Genomic DNA, 17,862 nt, shown 5'->3' on the forward strand with positions numbered 1-17,862 from the left:
AGAGACGAAATCTTGTTCATTTCTTGTGTTTTTATTTTCTTCGCATGCTGTCAAAAACAGAAAGATCTACCAACAAACAGACACACCACGTGTGTCTGCTAATTAGGATGGATAATTTATCATTAGGTGGGATTTTTTAGAGATAAACTTATTGAGCCAAAATTAGAACAAGGATTTTAAACAACATGAAAATAAGGGAACATCTTAAAAATGTTTTTCAGCCTTTTTTGTTGAGGAAATGATCATTCGTAGAAGATTTGTAGAAGTCAAGTGGCGAATATGAAGCGATGAAAACAGGAAAAAGAATTGCAGACACGTGGGTGTGAGTTGGCAAATTTTGAAATAAGGAAAGAACTTTTTTAAAAGGCACAGCTTGAAGTCACAATGTTTTTTTTGAAAAATTATTGTCTACTAAAAACAAAGAACATTTAAATATTCAGGTACAGAAAAAGAAAGAAGATTTGAACTTCTTTGTTGACAAAACACTACTTATTTTGCACTTTTACAGTTTTTACAGGAATTTGTGAAATCAGTGAAAACAATGAAAATTGTAACTTCATTGTTGCTAGAAATAAAATTGCTGTCGTTTTTTTCTGTTGCAAAATTTTCAGAGCAATATATTCTTCCAGATAATTTTTCTCTTTAAATTTTTTGAAATAAAGTGATAAGTTAAGGAAGTCGTGTGTTTAGACTGTACAAACTCCAAACATTTGAGTTATCAAAAAAACTCAAAAATAAGCGACAGACAGCACAGAGAACAAAACCTAAAAATATTTCTGCCTACCATAACAACTCTGTTTCAAATATATTATAATGTAAATGCTTAAAATTTGCCAGTGTTATTGCGAACAACGGCTCACTTCACTTGACCTGAAATTCAACGCTTTGCCGTTATATTTTTCATATTTTGACGTATTTTGCACACATTTCATTTTTTTAAAACTATTTTGACACCTGACATTGTGTGTTTTGTATTATTGTGACTTTGATTTCTTGATCTGTAAATCTATTTGAATTGTTGAACATTTCACAGAGATTATAGTATAAGACCTTCCAATTCAGAGAATCATTAATGTTTCAAGGTATTCATAAATAACACTTGCAAGGTTTTTGGAACGAATCTAAAAAATATTTACATTTGGAGAAATTCATAAAATAATTTTGCAAAATTATTCTAAAAGATGCTGTAAAAGTTCAGTGAACATTCGTTGTGGGTCAGTGAGCAGAAAAGAGAAATCGAGAACAAAAAGTCGTACGAGAACAAGAAGAAAAGGATTTTTGAAAACCGGATAGGGATGAACAGAAAAGAACTTGGTTGTTGGACACATTCTTGAGAAGGGTTCATGTTCTAATTTTGTTCTTCTGGGTACTGTTATTATTACAAGCATTACCCAATGACAAAAAACACTTCGAATGAAGACCATAGTTTAATATTTTAATTTTTATGGCACAGAGCACAAAAACAAAAAAAGAGCAATTTGAAAATGGAATGACTAACGTCATTGCCTAAAATTTGTTTTTCTTTGTTATTTTTTTCTCTTATTTTTCTGTTTTTAAACAAGAAACCCAGGAAGAATTTTAAATTTAAATGAAGGTGGGCTTGGATGGTGGGTTTAGGTAGACCAAGTAGAGTAAAATAGGAGATAAATGTATGCAAATGAACTGCTGGATAAGTGGCCATCTAAATTTAAGTAAGTCCACCCTCTGTTAAAGTTTGGAAATGGATTTCTGAGAATGGAAATGCCAATGTATTTAATTTTTAGAAGGTTTGGGGATTTTAGTAGAAGAATCAGAAATTGAGCTCACCAAGTTGCACAACTGTTAGTACAACATTTCCTGTGCTAAATGTGTAATGAGCTACATGTTTCGCCTTTCTAAAAATTTCCACACAGTTCAAGAAAACATACTTTTTTGTCTAAGATCTGCACGTCGTCTGGAATGACTAAGTGACATCTGAAACGTAACCATGACTGAGTGAACTGAAAATAGTTAAATTGGGAATCGGAGACGCTCTTAGTTAAATTGAAAGCAATGAGACAAAAAAGATGAGGAACCGGATTTTCTGAACAATTGCTTGAAGAAATGGAGATCAAAAGAAGGAATTTGTTGCTTCGGAATTTTTGTAAATGTCAAAAATGGAAACAAACTAGTAATTTTTCTTACATAACATTTCTCAACTGCCTATGAATATTTTGAATGGGATGTTGCCAAAAAATTTTGTTGGCTTCTGCTCATTGGCAGGCACTCTTCAGGTTTACGTACTTGTAGATAGGTTTTTTATGATACCTAAACATTTTACACATTTCACAAATTAAATTTCAAATGAAGCCATTTACGTTGTTTTTTTGATGTTAGAGTAAAGAATAAATGGACGTTTGACCTAATGAGAACAACATGATGATTTTTGTAAAACTGAGACATTGAGGAAAAGAAAAAGAATGACTACATAGTAAGTTGTAAAGTCTTTTTAGTAATTGCAGGGTCATTTGGGCAAAAACTAGAGTATAGAAAGAGGCTAGAAATCACAAACGAATTCAAATACTTGTCTGCCTGCTGGATGCGTAGGAGTTTCTGCCAAATGACAAAAGATACGAGGATATAGAAATGATATATATTTGTGTCAAAACTACTACATTCAATTTTGACATGAAAACCCGGAAAAATCATGGGTTTTTTGATGTTATGATTTATAACCCGACTGAGAATATTTAGAAATTAAAAAATGGAAATTGAGCCATGATTGACAGCTAATCTGTTTCTATAATATCACATGAGAAAATGTATTGTCTTGAATAAACTAATACATTTATTCATCATCTTTAGAAAATAAAAAATAATAGGGAATGATAACAAGTTGATTCTGATTTTGAACTTTATCATAAAGTTAAGTCATAAACTTGTTGAATGACATATAAGTCTACCCAAGATCACTTTGTGCCAGTAGTTAAGATGTGAATGCTAATGCTCAAAGTATCCTAGTTGTTTTGCGTAATATACTGACTAAGAATCATAAGAATCTATGAACTTTTGACGTGTGTGCAAAAAGTAAATGAATCGAAATTATTTAAAGATTTCCGCTTGAAAAATTTACGACCACAATAAGTCATTGAGTACACATATTTTTCTTGCGAGTCTACAATGGCGCATATTGGAACTTTTATTTTGAAATTTGGAAAGTACATCTCCTTAGAAAGGTTTTACCGAGACGTCCGTTTGTTCACGCGCTAGGCTTATTCCTCGAATGAAATGTCTAAATTGTTTTACTATTGAGCTTCCATGCAGTACCTTCTTCCCAATGAAACTTCAATTTTTTTGAAAAGTTCATATTATTTCCAACTTACTGGGTAATTGCAAAACTGGTGAAGTTATAATATAAAAAAGTCTACAAAATTTTGAAAGGTACTGATTAGGTGAGTTCTGCAAATTTATGCAACTTTCGAGGAATTTAATGTGGTACTAAATGTTGTTACCAATTGGTTAATTAACTACGGAAAGTCAACATCTCTTCTAAAAGTACATGAAACAGAATATATACCCTCTGAAAATTATACAACTTTTAAACGTTTTAGGTAATTCATACTAAACACTATAATGTCTAGCAAATAGAATGAAAAATTGTGAAAATGTGTAGTGAATAAGTTTTTTGAAGTAGACAAAACTCAAGAGGAAAGACAGAAGCCAACTCATGCCCACTCATTCTAACTCCCAAGAGTCGATATATCAGTTCCATAATCAGAAAATTAAGAGTGATAATACAATGCTTGTTTTCGATTAAAAACTCGTGATGCTGAAGATCAGGAAGAAGAAGGAGATGACAAGCAATTGAACGAAAAAAAAGTTTTTGTATGTGAAGGTGAGTCATTTGGGAGGAGAGTGAGGATAGCATAATTACATAAGTCAGACAGACAAAATAAACGAGTAATTTGGAAATTTGAGTACAATTCATTAATCAGAATTATAAGACAATTTGTGTTTTATTTGTAGGGAGACGCTTTACATGTAAGACTTTTTGCAGAAATTCGAAATAAAGCACAAGAGAAACAGTGAAGTTTTCAACTGAAAGTGTTTAGCAAACGATTTCGAAAACTTCTTTTCTATTCAAAAAGAATTGCATGAGCTCGCCCAATAAATTTTTTAATCTTAAATTGACCAGTTCCTCATTCTCGAATCGGATCTTAAAACTGAAAGTAGACATAATACGAATACCAAAATATATTTTGAAACACTGACAACGAAAGTAATATCGTTATAGATTAATACGAAATTTATCGCACTCTGTTCCATTTTACGCTTCAAATGTTTTGTTACATCACAGTCTCGCTTACTCATTAATGATGAAATTTAAGAAACTGAACTTTGAATGCTCCAAAAAACTAGTTGAAGGTCTCTAACAACCTGGTTGATATGTAGTAAATATATAAATTTAATAATATGCAATAACTCAAAATACGAGATCTACCGCCTTGCTCTCTGATCACATACCTTATTAATAGATCACTTGACACTTCAAAATGTTCACATATTTCATTTATATGAATTATAATTTACGTCAACTTGAAAACGACTACTACTGGCATATTTATCATTTGCATGAGTGTAAAAATAGTATTTTAGGGTGAGTCGAGTGGGCGGAAAATAAATTCGAAATATTTTCGACAAAGAATGAACTTGTGCTGAAGTCAGGCGTCAAGCACACAAGCTCTACTTTTTGAAAAACAAAAGAATAGAATGGGTACACTGATGTCATTATTTAGAAGAAAAAACAATTTGTACTGGGAGATTATAAAAAGAATTATTCAGAATTAATGTCACCCGTTGAAAGTGCAACAGTATTTTTGATGTAGAACACATTTTTGGTTTTTGATTATATCAACAATACTGGAATTTTTTGAAAAATGATGTAATGCCCATTTACGAGGAAGCGATCTTCAAAGAAAAGATCTGTATCATTTTCGAAATTACGGGCTTTTGGAAAACTTATAATCACAGACCAAAATTTTTCAGATCTTTGTCGAGACTAAATGTAATGTGTTTTAATGTAGGGAATAAAACAAATTTAAATTTTATTCATAAAACTAAAGATTCAAAAATTCTAAAACTTCCTCATCTACTTCAAGTGTTGGTTTAATAAGGGACTGCTGCAAAAATGAATACACAGAATAAGAAATAAAAATAGGATTTTTTTTTCACTTTTTTTGCTCCATTTTAAATAACTAGAACTTGGAACTTTGCACAATTTTTAAAATAACTGGTAAAAAACCAGTAAGCATAATTTCAAATTTAAGATGAAATGAATACGTGTAATTTGCTCCATTTGAGCAGCGAAAATTGGGGTCATTCATATTTTGCACAACCATGCAAAATGAGAATTCAACTGCAACGATGCAAAATGAGAATTCAACTGAATTTTCGTGTTCGACCACCGAAATGCTTTCTAGAATCTTAAAATCTAATGGCTCTCGGGTGCAAAAAAAAATCTAAGTGCTCTTTAATTTGTTTAGATATTGGGCCCATTTCCAGACATAAAGAGTCCAAAGAATTGAGATGACGTGTCCTTTTCTTGCCTCACACTCAATGTGTTTACTTATTGGAAAAGGATGATGCAGAAAAAAGAAGAAGCTTCTCACTTTTATCTAGCCTGGTCCTTGCCATCTTTGGAATTCGCAACAATTTTTGATCAAATTTTTTTCGAAATTTTTTTGGCAAGTTTTCTTGATTGGAAAATATCCAGTTCTTTGGTTCAGAGTGTGGGTGGAGTTTCGAAAAAAGAGAAAAAAGAGGAAATGAGTCAAACTAGAAAAAGTACATAAAACACAGAAAAAACAAGCAATTAAACAAGATGGGGAGCAAATGGCAATATGCTTTCATGCGGGTGGCCTTTGATGGAAAATTTGTTTCTTTTTCAAAGTTTATTTAGACTTATATTAGGTCAATGTTTTAGAAAAGGGGGTTGAGGAAGTACTGAGAGCAATCGAAAAGTTGAAATTCAATTCTTGAAGTTAGGGAGTGTGTCTGAACTTAAGTCTGCTAGCTCCCTATCCGCCAGTAAGGCGACCTACGACTCCTGCGGACTCCAAATATCGAAGCTTACGCTACATGTAGGCAGAGATATAATTTTTTTTAATCAAGTAAAAATTTGGAAAAAATTAACTAAAGTCAAATCATGTTTGTGTATATAATATTAGAACTCCATGTTTTGCTAGTACTTGACAAGTTTGAAAAAAATAATTACAGTTTCATAGAAAGCACAAAAATCGACAGAAAAGCGGTAATTTCTCTGCAGAGTATGAATTAAGAATTAGAATTATTTGAATATCAGACATCTCTTCCTGTTGGCCAATGCCCTCTCATTATGGGTGTTCAGAAGTGTGTGCGCATAAAATGAGAGGTTACTTCTAGACTAAAGGGAAAAGTTGGAACTAAATAGTAGGCGTTGAGGTGTGTGGTTCAACATACAAATTAAGTTATAAGGAAGGGTTTCAAGGAGGAAAGGTGATGTGGTCGAGTAGAGGATATCACATAAAGAATGTGAATCGACGATTTTTTATTATTGAAGTGAATTTTTTCATTGCAAAAATATAAGAAAAGTGGATATAATTTTACAGGAGTAGAAAATTTTGAAAAATCCAGTTTTCAGTCAAGCACAAATGTAATAAAGCATTATACAAATATATTTGCTAAATCGCTAGTAAAACTGTGAATTCTAAAATCTCCGATATAGGTTGATTTAAAATTATTGTTTTATACTTTTAGAGAAATAAAATTACTGTTTCATATTAACTAAATAATCAAATCACCTAGAACAGTTCATTGTCAACTTTTCAATAACTTTGGCTTCCTTTTCTTAACTCTTAGTGAATAAAATATTTAAGAAAAATGAATAAAAAATCAAATTCAAGCATGATTTATTAGCTTAAAACAAAATTTGTTGAAATAAATCAGAGAACTTCCGCGTATACGGACGTTAATCTTTCATGAATACAGATGAACTGGAAACAAATTTGGAAAAAAAAGAAGAATAGACGAAATCACTTATTAATTCTGATTTGATGTTTTTTTTTCAATCTCAAATGACGATTTCAGAAAAGTGATCAGTGAAACACTGTTTGGAGGATTTTCTCAACGAAAAAAAGCCAAATTCCTTACAAGCGTTTACTGTTAGCTACCATTTTTAACCAGGAATACTGATCGCTTGCAGGAAATTTTTTCTATATTTCTAGAAGAGTAAAAAATGAAAAAAAAAACTAGAAAGCCCAAGAAAGTTAGATATAAAATAGTAAAAATTCCAAAATTCTAAACATAAGCTATAATCGAGACTTTGAAAAGCAGAAAAAATTGGAACGTGATCTGACTGAAACGCATTTGGAAATTTGAAGAAAGTCTAATAGTTCTCTGAACTTAGGCCTTAATGAAAATTGAAAAGTCATGTCTTGCCGTTGTACTCTCAGGAATCTCATCTCCGTTTCTTCGACTTCTTCTTCGTTTAAAATTTCGTCATTTCTGGTCATTCTCCGCCCTCCGGACGCTGTTAAATGAATTTTCGGAGGCCGTCTGTGCTCCAAGCTCGACTTGAGGATGACCCGATTTTATATCTATTTTTCCCTATTTTATTTGGGATGGGATGTTCTTTCCAAAATGACATTGAATCACGCAAGTGAATTCTCTAAAAGTTATAGAAACAAAAACATTTGAATTGAACAAGACGGAAATAAGAAGAAGAGCAAATATTTTGGGATATACATATTCAAAAAGAAAAGGAAACTTTCGCGTTCCAGGTCGAATTTCAAATTCCCTCGAGGACAGGAAGCAGGAGGCGATTTGTCAGATGAGATTATATTGAAAAAGTGGGGAAAATGTTGTTGTTTCCGACTGAAATGGATGGCGGATCTTATTTTTGTGAACTATGAGGATGTTCAGAGAACAGCCAACACAACATAAAAACCTAGGAGTTCCTAAAAATGAGGTTACTGGAAAAGAAGCTTCAAAATGGCACATAGTTTCATTTTCCAATAGAATAGTTGTTTTTGAGAGTTAATACTGGGAATCTTTACACTGAAACTCGATAAGTATGCATTTGCATTCTGAACGAAAGGTGTAAAAAACATAAAGAAAAAACCTATAACTCTTCAAAACTCGGCAGTTTTATTTTTATTCTTTGGCTTGAATTTTTTTTTGAAGCACCATAACGCTTCACACAAGGAAACCAATAAGGGCAATAAGGCCGCGGAGGCGCCTCCACGCTTTGACCGGACAGAGCGTCTATGAGTACATTTTGAGGAAATATCTATACATAGCATACTACGTAAGTACCTCTTACTGTAAAATCTTTAAAATGTTGCCTAAGCTCAAAAATCTTAGGAAGGACATAGATTCAAAACATTTTTCCACAGTTGCTAAGCTTTTATATACGTATCTTCTTTAGAGAGTTAATAAACAATTCTTAGGAAAGTCTAAATTTCAGACATAAAAACAAGATTCGAATTTATTCGAATGTTTTTTATTTCAAAAAATCACAGAAAAAAGACAGTTCGATAGCAAGAAAACATTCGGAGAATTTTTTTTTCGAGACTCTAGAATTGATTCATAGAAATAATTACCAAAAATGAGAATTCGTTTATTTCGATTGCCCAATTTATTTTCAAAAAAAAACGGCATGTGGCGATCTTCTGACAGCTGTTGTTTTCGAAAAAATTCAGAAAAAATCAATTGCAACTAATTTCATATTTCTTGTAGTTTTTCTCGAGTAGAGTTACACACTGAAACCATTCGTCACAAAGAATAGTTGTCTGGAACTAGCCAGGTGTTTTCAATAAAGCAATCATACTCTATACAAAAAAGTAGTTTGATGAGAGACAATAGTAACCAAAAATAAGTGAATGGCGCGAACGGACAATCTCAAGTATCTTCATCCGTTCTTTAAAATATATATTTGATTTATTGACAAAAGGATTTTATTTCATTGTTGAACGTACAAAAACGAAGATATAAATTTTCAATAAATCATATCCTAAACGGCTGAAACGGTTTCAAAACATTTTAATGTTACCTGGAAGAAAAAAAAAGCTAACAAATATTTTTAAAATTTAGCTTGGCGACAATGAAAGACAAATATTTATCGGATCCTGCTTGAAAGTGGGTCTAAAATATTACAAATCAATGGTTCCGATTTTTTAAAACTATTACTGGTATACCAGAATTATTTTATATTTGAAATGCTTCGTTTTCCTAATAAACTTTTTTTTTTACAAAATTACTTACAACTTTTGGAATTTTGTTGTTCGAAGAGTTCTTGTGTGTTCAAATTAAAAATCGTAGTTTTTTTAAAATAAAAACAGCTTCTTTTGTTTTTGGTTTTTTCAGATTTTTTAAAAGTTTATGTCGCGACACTGCTAGTTCCGAATCAAAAATAATACCGGACATCTAATTTATTTGTTTATTATATGGTTTTCTTTCAAATTTCTTGTTATTTCAGAACAAAAAAAGACACTAAACTGCAATGTAAAAGTGGAGAAGCGGATGTGATATTTGAAAGAAAGAAATCATTTATAAATTTTGATTTCTAATCTTTATATTCATAGTAGAGATTTATATTTGAGGAGTATGATTCAATTCATCTTTGTTCTTCATTTCTTTATTCCTTTTTCAACAAAAATTGAAACAGGAAGTTGATATTTATAGATTCTTTCATATCGTTTGAGCATATTTTTCTCTCAAATCTTGAGTTGGCGGACGGGGGGAACCTCGTTATGCGATTTCGGAAGACATTTCGAAACAAATTCCAACGGAAAACGGATGACAAGTAACTCAATTTGGCAGATTTCTCCACCAGGTTGCCACTCTTCTCCTCCTTTCCTCACATGTTTGTACATTACGCTTTTCTTGTCATTATATTGATGTTTCCGATAAAATCACTAGACCGCTTTATTGACACGGCGCTTTTACCGGTTCCATGGTGTAGCGGTTAGCACTCAGGACTTTGAATCCTGCGACCCGAGTTCAAATCTCGGTGGAACCTATCGTTTTTTGCACTTTAACTTCTCACGAAACAAATAGGTTAATTGATACTTTTTAGATTTTTACAAAAACAATTCCTTGTGTCTAGTGACCTTATCACTTGATGCATCAACCAGTTAATAAAGCCCATTAACAGTCAGGTTTCTCATACACAAATCACTAAACCACGTCGTAAAATAAAAATGAAGAAGACTAATAGCATAATAAATTGTACCAGGCAGTCGGTCAGCTCCCGATTTCAATATATAAGTGTCATTTGCAGATGAATAGTTGTCTTTTATTTTTCATTTCAAGACCATCGGCCACACACACACATATTTCTTTCTTTTTTTGAAATTCTAACCCGACACTTTTCCACACGCGTATCAGATTTCACGAACGAAGAGCACCACTTTCATGCCATTGACCGGTCTTGAAAAATCCGGTGGATCCCATCATAGTCTACAACTTTATATTATTGTTTTCTAGCCACTTTTTCGTGTCTGTATCCGGAACCGAAGTGCATCAAAAGGCTGTCAGAAAGCCGTCTCATTTGACATTCATACCCATAACATGTAATGGGTTTTCCCCGTTTTTTATGTTATGATGGAGTGATGATGTTGACAAAAGCGACTCGGTTTTCAGCAGGTAGTGCAACAAAACGTTCTGAATCATGCCATTTCTCATGTTAGGAGAAGCAGATTTTGACATAGATCTAATACTTGACACACTTTTGAGCTTCAAATATCGTAAAACAGTCACACAAACTTTGTTTTGAATTTAGGAAATAATTGTAAGTTTTTAAATTCAGTTTCCTAAGCCCCATTTAGTCTCCAATATTGTTTATTTTTTCAGATATGTGAACTTAGAACCTGGAAAAATGAGCACCAAAAACTTTAACGTAAATATGCAAGTCGTTTTGAAACCCGGGCTAAACTTTTACAAAAATACAGTGCAGGCTTCAGTATGAGAAAAATGCTCCAATATGAACATAATCCCGTATTGTTTCTCTCATATTCCCGACCTCTTGAAACAGGAAGTTGCACACTCGAATGAAGTGTATTATGATGTTGATGGTATTTGGTAGTGGGAAGTAAAAGTAGTATGCACTTCCCATCCACTTACCTGTTCCTTTTCTACATTATTGTGTTTTCCGGTCAAGTTTGATTTGTATTTACACATACATACATAATTCATGAACACCACTAGCAAATCTCTGTTCAGGTTATATCAAAGAGTTATTGGTTTGGGTATAACTGCATGTTCTACTTCTTCCTCACTCAAATGTCCTTGATTTATTGTGTTCCGCTTGTTTTTTGAGAAACTGTCGTATGTGTGTCTGTTGTGTTTCAGTTTGAACTGGAACCAGTTACAAATGAAATCCCACTGAGATCTCATCATGCCATTCCTTATGTTTTTCTTTCCCATTACTTGGGGCTTTTGGAAAAGTAAAACCAAAAGTTTTCGCACTTTCTCCCTCACTGACTTCTTTTTTTTTTTGGACAAAAAGTTCCTACCTTCATTATATATTCACATCTGCCAAGTTCCAAATTCACTTTTCTCTAATCTCCATTTTGGGAGAATATGTTTTTGAAAATGACAGAGCCTGGTAAGTAGTGTTCTATGAATAGGTTGACTATCAGTTTTAAGAAAGAAAATGTTCACAACGTCCAAATTTAGGTTATTAGAAAAATAAAGCACATACAGAAAAGAATGCTAATTGTCTTTACTTTTCTTTTTTTCGCTAGCCTGGGAATGAATAGTTTGATCTACTGTGTATAAACAACAAGCAAACATCTTATGATTTGAAACATTGAATTTTAAACCCAAAAATTCAGTTAGAGCTTGTGGAAAATAGAACATTCCACTAAACTACATACAGTGCGTACAAGTTCTATACGCCACCCCCCCCCCCCCAAAATATGCCCTGTGGCCACGTGTGTCAGTTTTGGTAAAAATCTGCTAATGCCATTCGATTCCAAATCTCAAAAAACCTACTGACATTTTTTTACAGAGTGATAGCTTCAAAATTGAAGTTACTAGGTCAAAAAAACGCAAAAAAGGCCGTACAACTTCTATACGCCACCCTGAGATTTTTGTTGAAAATCAGTGATATTGCCAAATTATCAATAACTGTTACCGTATTTTCTAACCTAACACAAAACAAATTACAGAATTATTTAAACAGAACCTACAACTTTGGCAGTTATAGTATGAAATGTAAGCATTCTCCTTTAGCACTGAAAAAAATTTCAGAATTTTTGGAGGGCTGGAACGTGAGATAAGGGCGCCATCAGTGGCCGGCTCCCAAAGTTGGCTTACAGGACCAAAAAAAATTATAAAAATTCTGTGACGTGAAAATCTTATGAGAATAGTTGAAATATACACGGGTACTCGAAAATTGGAGAACAATTAAAAAAGTTGGTCCTGAAAAGGTTGATAATTTGGCAATATCACTGATTTTCAACAAAAATCTCAGGGTGGCGTATAGAAGTTGTACGGCCTTTTTTGCGTTTTTTGACCTAGTAACTTCAATTTTGAAGCTATCACTCTGTAAAAAAATGTCAGTAGGTTTTTTGAGGTTTGGAATCGAATGGCATTAGCAGATTTTTACCAAAACTGACACACGTGGCCACAGGGCATATTTTGGGGGGGGGGGGGGGGGGGGGTGCCGTATAGAACTTGTACGCACTGTATGTAGTTTAGTGGAATGTTCTATTTTCCACAAGCTCTAACTGAATTTTTGGGTTTAAAATTCAATGTTTCAAATCATAAGATGTTTGCTTGTTGTTTATACACAGTAGATCAAACTATTCATTCCCAGGCTAGCGAAAAAAAGAAAAGTAAAGACAATTAGCATTCTTTTCTGTATCTTGCAAATAATTATTGATTTTAAACCCGTTTGTTTTTGTGAAGGCAGAAGGTAGATATGTATTTCTCGTATGAGCTCGCGTTCAATTTTTAATTGATATGTGAATGCACAAAAATGTGGTTCAAACTCATCACTCAAAGTTCACACTTTCAAAAACTGGTTCAGACTTTTTTTGTTGATTTTAATATTGTGTTACTTGAAAATTTATTAGGATGAACCTCCAACGACCAAACTTGTTAGTTTGTTGTCTGACTTCATTTTTTATTCAGTAGCTGGTCACTTTTGAAAGCATTTTGAATTATTCAAACCTAATTTGTTCTATCAAGATCACGCTAGGTGAATGTAAACTTGAGTGTTTGAATGGCAAATAAATATTTTTCTGTAGAGATCGTGTAATATTATTATTCACACGAAATACAAACCTTCTACCCGTTCCGTTTGCAAGAAGCTAGCATTCACAATTAAGTAAAACTATTTATTTACATTTAAACCAACCTTCTGACATCTGTTCTCTGGCGAATTGTTTGGATTTCGGATTACTGAACGAGAGTGTTTAGCTAAGCCATTAAATTGAGAAACTGGAAATGGTTATCTAGAATGCCTAAAGATTTTTTGCAAGTTTTAAACTCTAGGTAATACCATCTGGAATTTTTCGAATTTTTGCGGCTACGTGTACTTTGGTACCGTTCCCTCGAGATACTACATAAACATTTGACACTTTCGCCTACTCATTTTCTCCATTCACTTTCCAATATCGTTTCTTCGATCTTCGGCTCTTGCGATCTTCTTCACTTTCTTATGGTAATCGAATGCTATATGTGTAATACGAACCCAGTCACCTTCTTTCATACATACATACCAAAATGAATATATATCTCGGTGATCAAACAGTTTTCTTCTTTTGTTTGCACCTTTTTGGCCACTTGCTGTCACTTAGCCAACACACGTCAAATTGGTTGTTGTTGCTCCGTGGGATTGGTTTTGTAGTGACCCTCCCGTTATCATTAAGCTTTTTCCTTATCATTTAGTATTTTAGCCATAGATTTTTTTTCAAATTTTTAATTTTCTAGTTTTCAAGTTCCTAAAAAATTTCAGGATTTGAGAAAAAACTGAAGAGCCCCTTGTTTTTGTCAGACACATTCTTCCAACAAAAAATTCTAGATTTTCCAATTCTTAACGACTTGTTTACGTTTTCTTTCCGCGAAATATTTTATTTTTACTTGCTTCATGACATGAATTTTCAATGTAAAAATTATATGAATTCTTTCCATGAAAGGGTGTTCAAACGCCTATTGAACATTTGTTTGATACCCCTACGGGTCAAATGAGTTTACACTTGCCCTTTCATCGGATTCTTTAGTTACCCTTTTTACCTTTACAACGGTTAGGGTCACCCACCACCACTGCCTTCGTCCCCTTCCTCTATTACACGCTCTTTCAATTTGGAACCCAACAACCACTGTCCGGCGGCGCCAATTATCGCTCGAGTTGCAACCAACCGGGTGTCATTTTCTCTGGTAATGACTGACATAGGATGACTGAAGAAGAGAAAGAGAGTGAAATCCTCGATTACTTTGCGTTGAGGTTGTGACCTTTTGCGAAACGGAAATGTTGAATTTTGTGAAAGATGTTGACATGAAAATTGACATCAAACAAGTTTCAATGTTCTAACTGTACTAGTTTTTGATTTACTGCTTTATTAGTATTTAGTGCCAACTATTTTTTAACTAATATCTCTCTCTCTCTCTCTCTCTCTCTCTCTCTCTCTCTCTCTCTCTCTCTCAACAAAATTTTATCATTGAAATATCAGTACGAGGTTTCTTATCGATTTGTTAGAAGATATCCTATATAAACATGTACCTATTACTCTACGAAACCATTTTGTATGAACGATTGTGGAATCATCATTTACTATATATAAAGCGCTTATTCCGTTTGTCCATAGTTTGTAGTCTGTGTAGTCTTTGTAGTCTGCGAAGTTTTAGCTTCTGGAGGGATAGTGAGTTGGGGTTAGTGTAGGGATATAGTCGGGGTACTGTAGTGGTACAATGGTGGTACGGTAGGAGTACTGCATGATTACGGTAGTTTCAGAAAAATTGGTTTTCAGCTCCAGAAGTCGGGGGCACGGCTGGTATATATATATATTTTTTTTTTTTTAAAGAAGCTATTTTCTCATAGGATAAAGATTATCTTGAGATTAAACTTCTAGGAAACTGGCTAAATTTTAATCTATATTTTCCAAATTTTTATTAGATAAGTTTCTGAATCATTTAAAGTAGTCATTTAAAAAATATTAAAATAAGTTTGAGAAAAAAACAAAAAATCAAAAGTTCTTAACTTTTGAATACATGTGATAAGATAAAATTCGCGAATCTCAACTTTTCAAAAAAAAAATTAATGGAAAATTTGAAGTTAGTTTCAGCCAGTAAGAGGTCACTCTGAAACCGCCAACACATAATTGGTACAAGACAGAAACATAGAAGAAGTATAAATTAAAATTCCCTGACCGCAGTGACTTCTTGGTCACTGAGATCTACCAATTTGAAAGTTTTTCGAGCTACTTTTAATGTTCCAAATGCATATGTGTCCATTTCTCCTTTTACCGTATAAATAATAACACGTTTTTCATCATCTTCTTTTTTTGCAATGCATCTTTCTCGTTTTTTCACCAACATCTCCCCCTACCTACCTATTACTGTGTGGCGGCCATTTTCCACAAGCCATCCCAACCATTCTCATCGCCCACTAAAGTTTTGAGGGTTTTTCGTTTTAAATTGGCGGCTTGACTTTTCTCCCCCCACGCATGCATCTCAATCCCACAATCCGCTCCTGTTTTTACTACAAATCCGGTAGACACACACACAGATCCACGTGCAGTAATGAAAAAGAAAGATTCTGTTTTTCCAACAATTTATAAATTCTCATCCCACTTTTCTACGCTCTTGTAAATACGTATGCCAACTCGACCAGGCATCACCACATGAGAAAACGAGAGACTGTTTGCTCAAATGTTGATCTTATACTCTTGTTATACAGTCTTACGGCCCAAGAACTCTTTTTTTTCTCGATAAAAGACGAGATTTTTCAAGTTATTTTTGATGTAGTAACCAATTCCAATGTCTACCCAACCAATATCGAAACGAGCTTGAAGTCTGAAGAACTAGTTATCGTTAAACCGTAAATTGATGTATACTAGAACTGAAATGCAACATCAAACGGTTGAAACTACGGAGCCACTGAACGTAGCGAAGCCGAGTATATGAGGAAGTCTTGGTATGTCGTTGAATTGATATTCCATATTGTTGAGGCGTAACGGGAGCCTTTTACTTGCCCCACGCACTCTACCAGCCTCCCTTTTGTACAATTTTGAGTATTTTATTTTAAAAAAATATTTCAGCTCTCTTTAAAAACGATTCGAAGTAGTGAAACTCAAAAACAAAATTAATTAAAAAAAATTTGAAAAATTACTGTTTCACATATTAGTTAAATGTCTAGGCATATGTTCAAATAACAATCCATGGATTTATAGCGAAATAGTTCATCAAAAGTGACATGATGCGAATGTTTTAAAATGTTTTAGCTATTACGTTTTTAACTACATAGATCTTGATTATTAATTTTTAAATTATTTTGTTTAGTGTATCCCTAGTTTTGAACCGCCTCTCTATCTATTTTGCAAAAAAACATTAGATTGCAATCATTTTTCAATGTTTTGTTTCATTGGTCTCTTCAACAAAAATCTTAACTTTGAGCAACATCTCACATAACTCTCAGATCACACTATTGAACCAGGAAGTTACAAAAAGATTAAACACATTTGAAAAATAGTTTCAAGACTTTTTCAAGTTATGGCTTCCTTTCCATACTTTAAAAATTCCCGCAGGTAGACCCTCTCTCTTACTAGTTATTCCTTTACTTTCTGGGTCTTTCTCATAAATTTTTTATACCCTTTTCCTCTTCTTCAACAGTTTGGAAAGCATCTCGTTTTTCTCACTCCAAAGAGTTCTTCTTCAAGCTATCAATTTTTCAATTTTTCAGGAAGTATGAATCCCATGTCGTCGACTTTACTGATTTTTCTCATCACAATCCTGTTAGCTTCAGTGAAAGCAGATTCAGAAGTTACAGAGTCTTCCGGTAAGTTTATTGAAAAAGGGAAAGGATATTCAATGAAAAGTAGAAGTTCCAAATGAGGTTCGCAAAGTTTAAGTGAAAACAGATAATTGAACCGACTTTGTGAATTGCATTCGATCCAAAATGTGAGCTTTTGGACTTTGATGTATACATTAGCTGGGACTATAGATGTTGTTTTAATTTAACTTATTCCAAATTACTCAAGTACAAAGTACCAATAATTTATCATGAATCTCAAAAACGTTACATATTTCTACTGTTAACAAAAAATATTGGAATCGCCCACGTAATCCTATCGGTTTTATTTTTATCTTAAATTAAAAAATATATATATAGTAAATCGCCTTAATGCATAATGCGAGTTTTCTTCGTTTAATTGAATAATATGAGAATATGAAAATTCAATGACGAGAACTGGAAAATTGTGATACTGTTTCAAAACCTCTACTTTCAAACATCTTACAGTACTTTAAATTTTTGTAAGAGCTTTAGAGCTTTTTGTAAGAGAACATCAAAAGTGTAACATTTTTCTAACAATTCACTTTTCAGACATAAAACAATCATCTGCTCAAGCGGTTGCTCCAACACAATTCCAAATCGCAACATCCCCACATCCATTCTCTCGTCAAATTGCTGCTCCATCGAGAATCCATCGTAGATCAATCACACCAGTACCAATTCGTGCTCATCGTGTCTACCACCATTGATCCAGATCTTTTCTTTGTTATTTTGTTTTAATGTAAAATGTTCTCTACAATTCCAGCAGGCTTTTCTCTCTTTCCCACTTTATGCATTCCTCGGGTTATTCTACTTCACTGTCTCGAATAGTCAATTTTAAATAAAACGATTTTCTTGAAGTTGCTTTA

General features: G+C 33.2%; 1 protein-coding gene and 12 non-coding genes across 14 annotated transcripts; 10 read left to right on the top strand and 3 right to left on the bottom strand.

Moving 5' to 3' along the window:
• The first annotated feature begins 840 nt into the window (after positions 1 to 840).
• On the top strand, positions 841 to 861 carry 21ur-11682. The gene has a single exon (NR_056140.1).
• Positions 844 to 864, top strand: 21ur-14818. The gene has a single exon (NR_056141.1).
• Positions 865 to 6,811: 5,947 nt separating this feature from the next.
• 21ur-14719 lies at positions 6,812 to 6,832 on the top strand. The gene has a single exon (NR_056142.1).
• A 1,883-nt stretch (positions 6,833 to 8,715) lies between these two features.
• On the top strand, positions 8,716 to 8,940 carry C06E4.21. The gene has a single exon (NR_056143.1). It is a non-coding gene; the product is annotated as an Unclassified non-coding RNA C06E4.21 (non-coding RNA).
• An 885-nt stretch (positions 8,941 to 9,825) lies between these two features.
• Positions 9,826 to 10,032, bottom strand: C06E4.20. Its single transcript, NR_056144.1, has one exon. It is a non-coding gene; the product is annotated as an Unclassified non-coding RNA C06E4.20 (non-coding RNA).
• C06E4.t1 lies at positions 9,944 to 10,015 on the top strand. Its single transcript has one exon. It is a non-coding gene; the product is annotated as a tRNA-Gln (tRNA).
• A 441-nt stretch (positions 10,033 to 10,473) lies between the features above and the next one.
• C06E4.16 lies at positions 10,474 to 10,624 on the top strand. The gene has a single exon (NR_056145.1). It is a non-coding gene; the product is annotated as an Unclassified non-coding RNA C06E4.16 (non-coding RNA).
• C06E4.15 lies at positions 10,491 to 10,693 on the bottom strand. The gene has a single exon (NR_056146.1). It is a non-coding gene; the product is annotated as an Unclassified non-coding RNA C06E4.15 (non-coding RNA).
• A 306-nt stretch (positions 10,694 to 10,999) lies between these two features.
• C06E4.18 lies at positions 11,000 to 11,212 on the top strand. The gene has a single exon (NR_056147.1). It is a non-coding gene; the product is annotated as an Unclassified non-coding RNA C06E4.18 (non-coding RNA).
• Positions 11,213 to 11,353: 141 nt separating this feature from the next.
• C06E4.17 lies at positions 11,354 to 11,489 on the bottom strand. The gene has a single exon (NR_056148.1). It is a non-coding gene; the product is annotated as an Unclassified non-coding RNA C06E4.17 (non-coding RNA).
• An 88-nt stretch (positions 11,490 to 11,577) lies between these two features.
• Positions 11,578 to 17,847, top strand: C06E4.2 (uncharacterized protein; the record flags this gene model as incomplete). Of its 2 annotated transcripts, none has more annotated exons than NM_001306799.3 (3): positions 11,578 to 11,602; positions 16,904 to 16,999; positions 17,546 to 17,703. In NM_001306799.3, 3 exons carry the CDS (start codon positions 11,578 to 11,580, stop codon positions 17,701 to 17,703), a joined length of 279 nt encoding a protein of 92 aa, NP_001293728.1. The 2 variants fall into 2 exon arrangements, with proteins under 2 accessions (NP_001293728.1, NP_501158.1); NM_068757.4 differs by lacking the exon at positions 11,578 to 11,602 and adding an exon at positions 15,959 to 16,138 and having other exon boundaries at positions 17,546 to 17,847.
• On the top strand, positions 15,579 to 15,720 carry C06E4.19. Its single transcript, NR_056149.1, has one exon. It is a non-coding gene; the product is annotated as an Unclassified non-coding RNA C06E4.19 (non-coding RNA).
• On the top strand, positions 16,380 to 16,400 carry 21ur-6266. Its single transcript, NR_056150.1, has one exon.
• Positions 17,848 to 17,862: the final 15 nt, after the last annotated feature.

Source organism: Caenorhabditis elegans, chromosome IV (genome assembly GCF_000002985.6).
Source record: "Caenorhabditis elegans chromosome IV".
NCBI classification, from domain to species: Eukaryota; Metazoa; Nematoda; class Chromadorea; order Rhabditida; family Rhabditidae; genus Caenorhabditis; species Caenorhabditis elegans.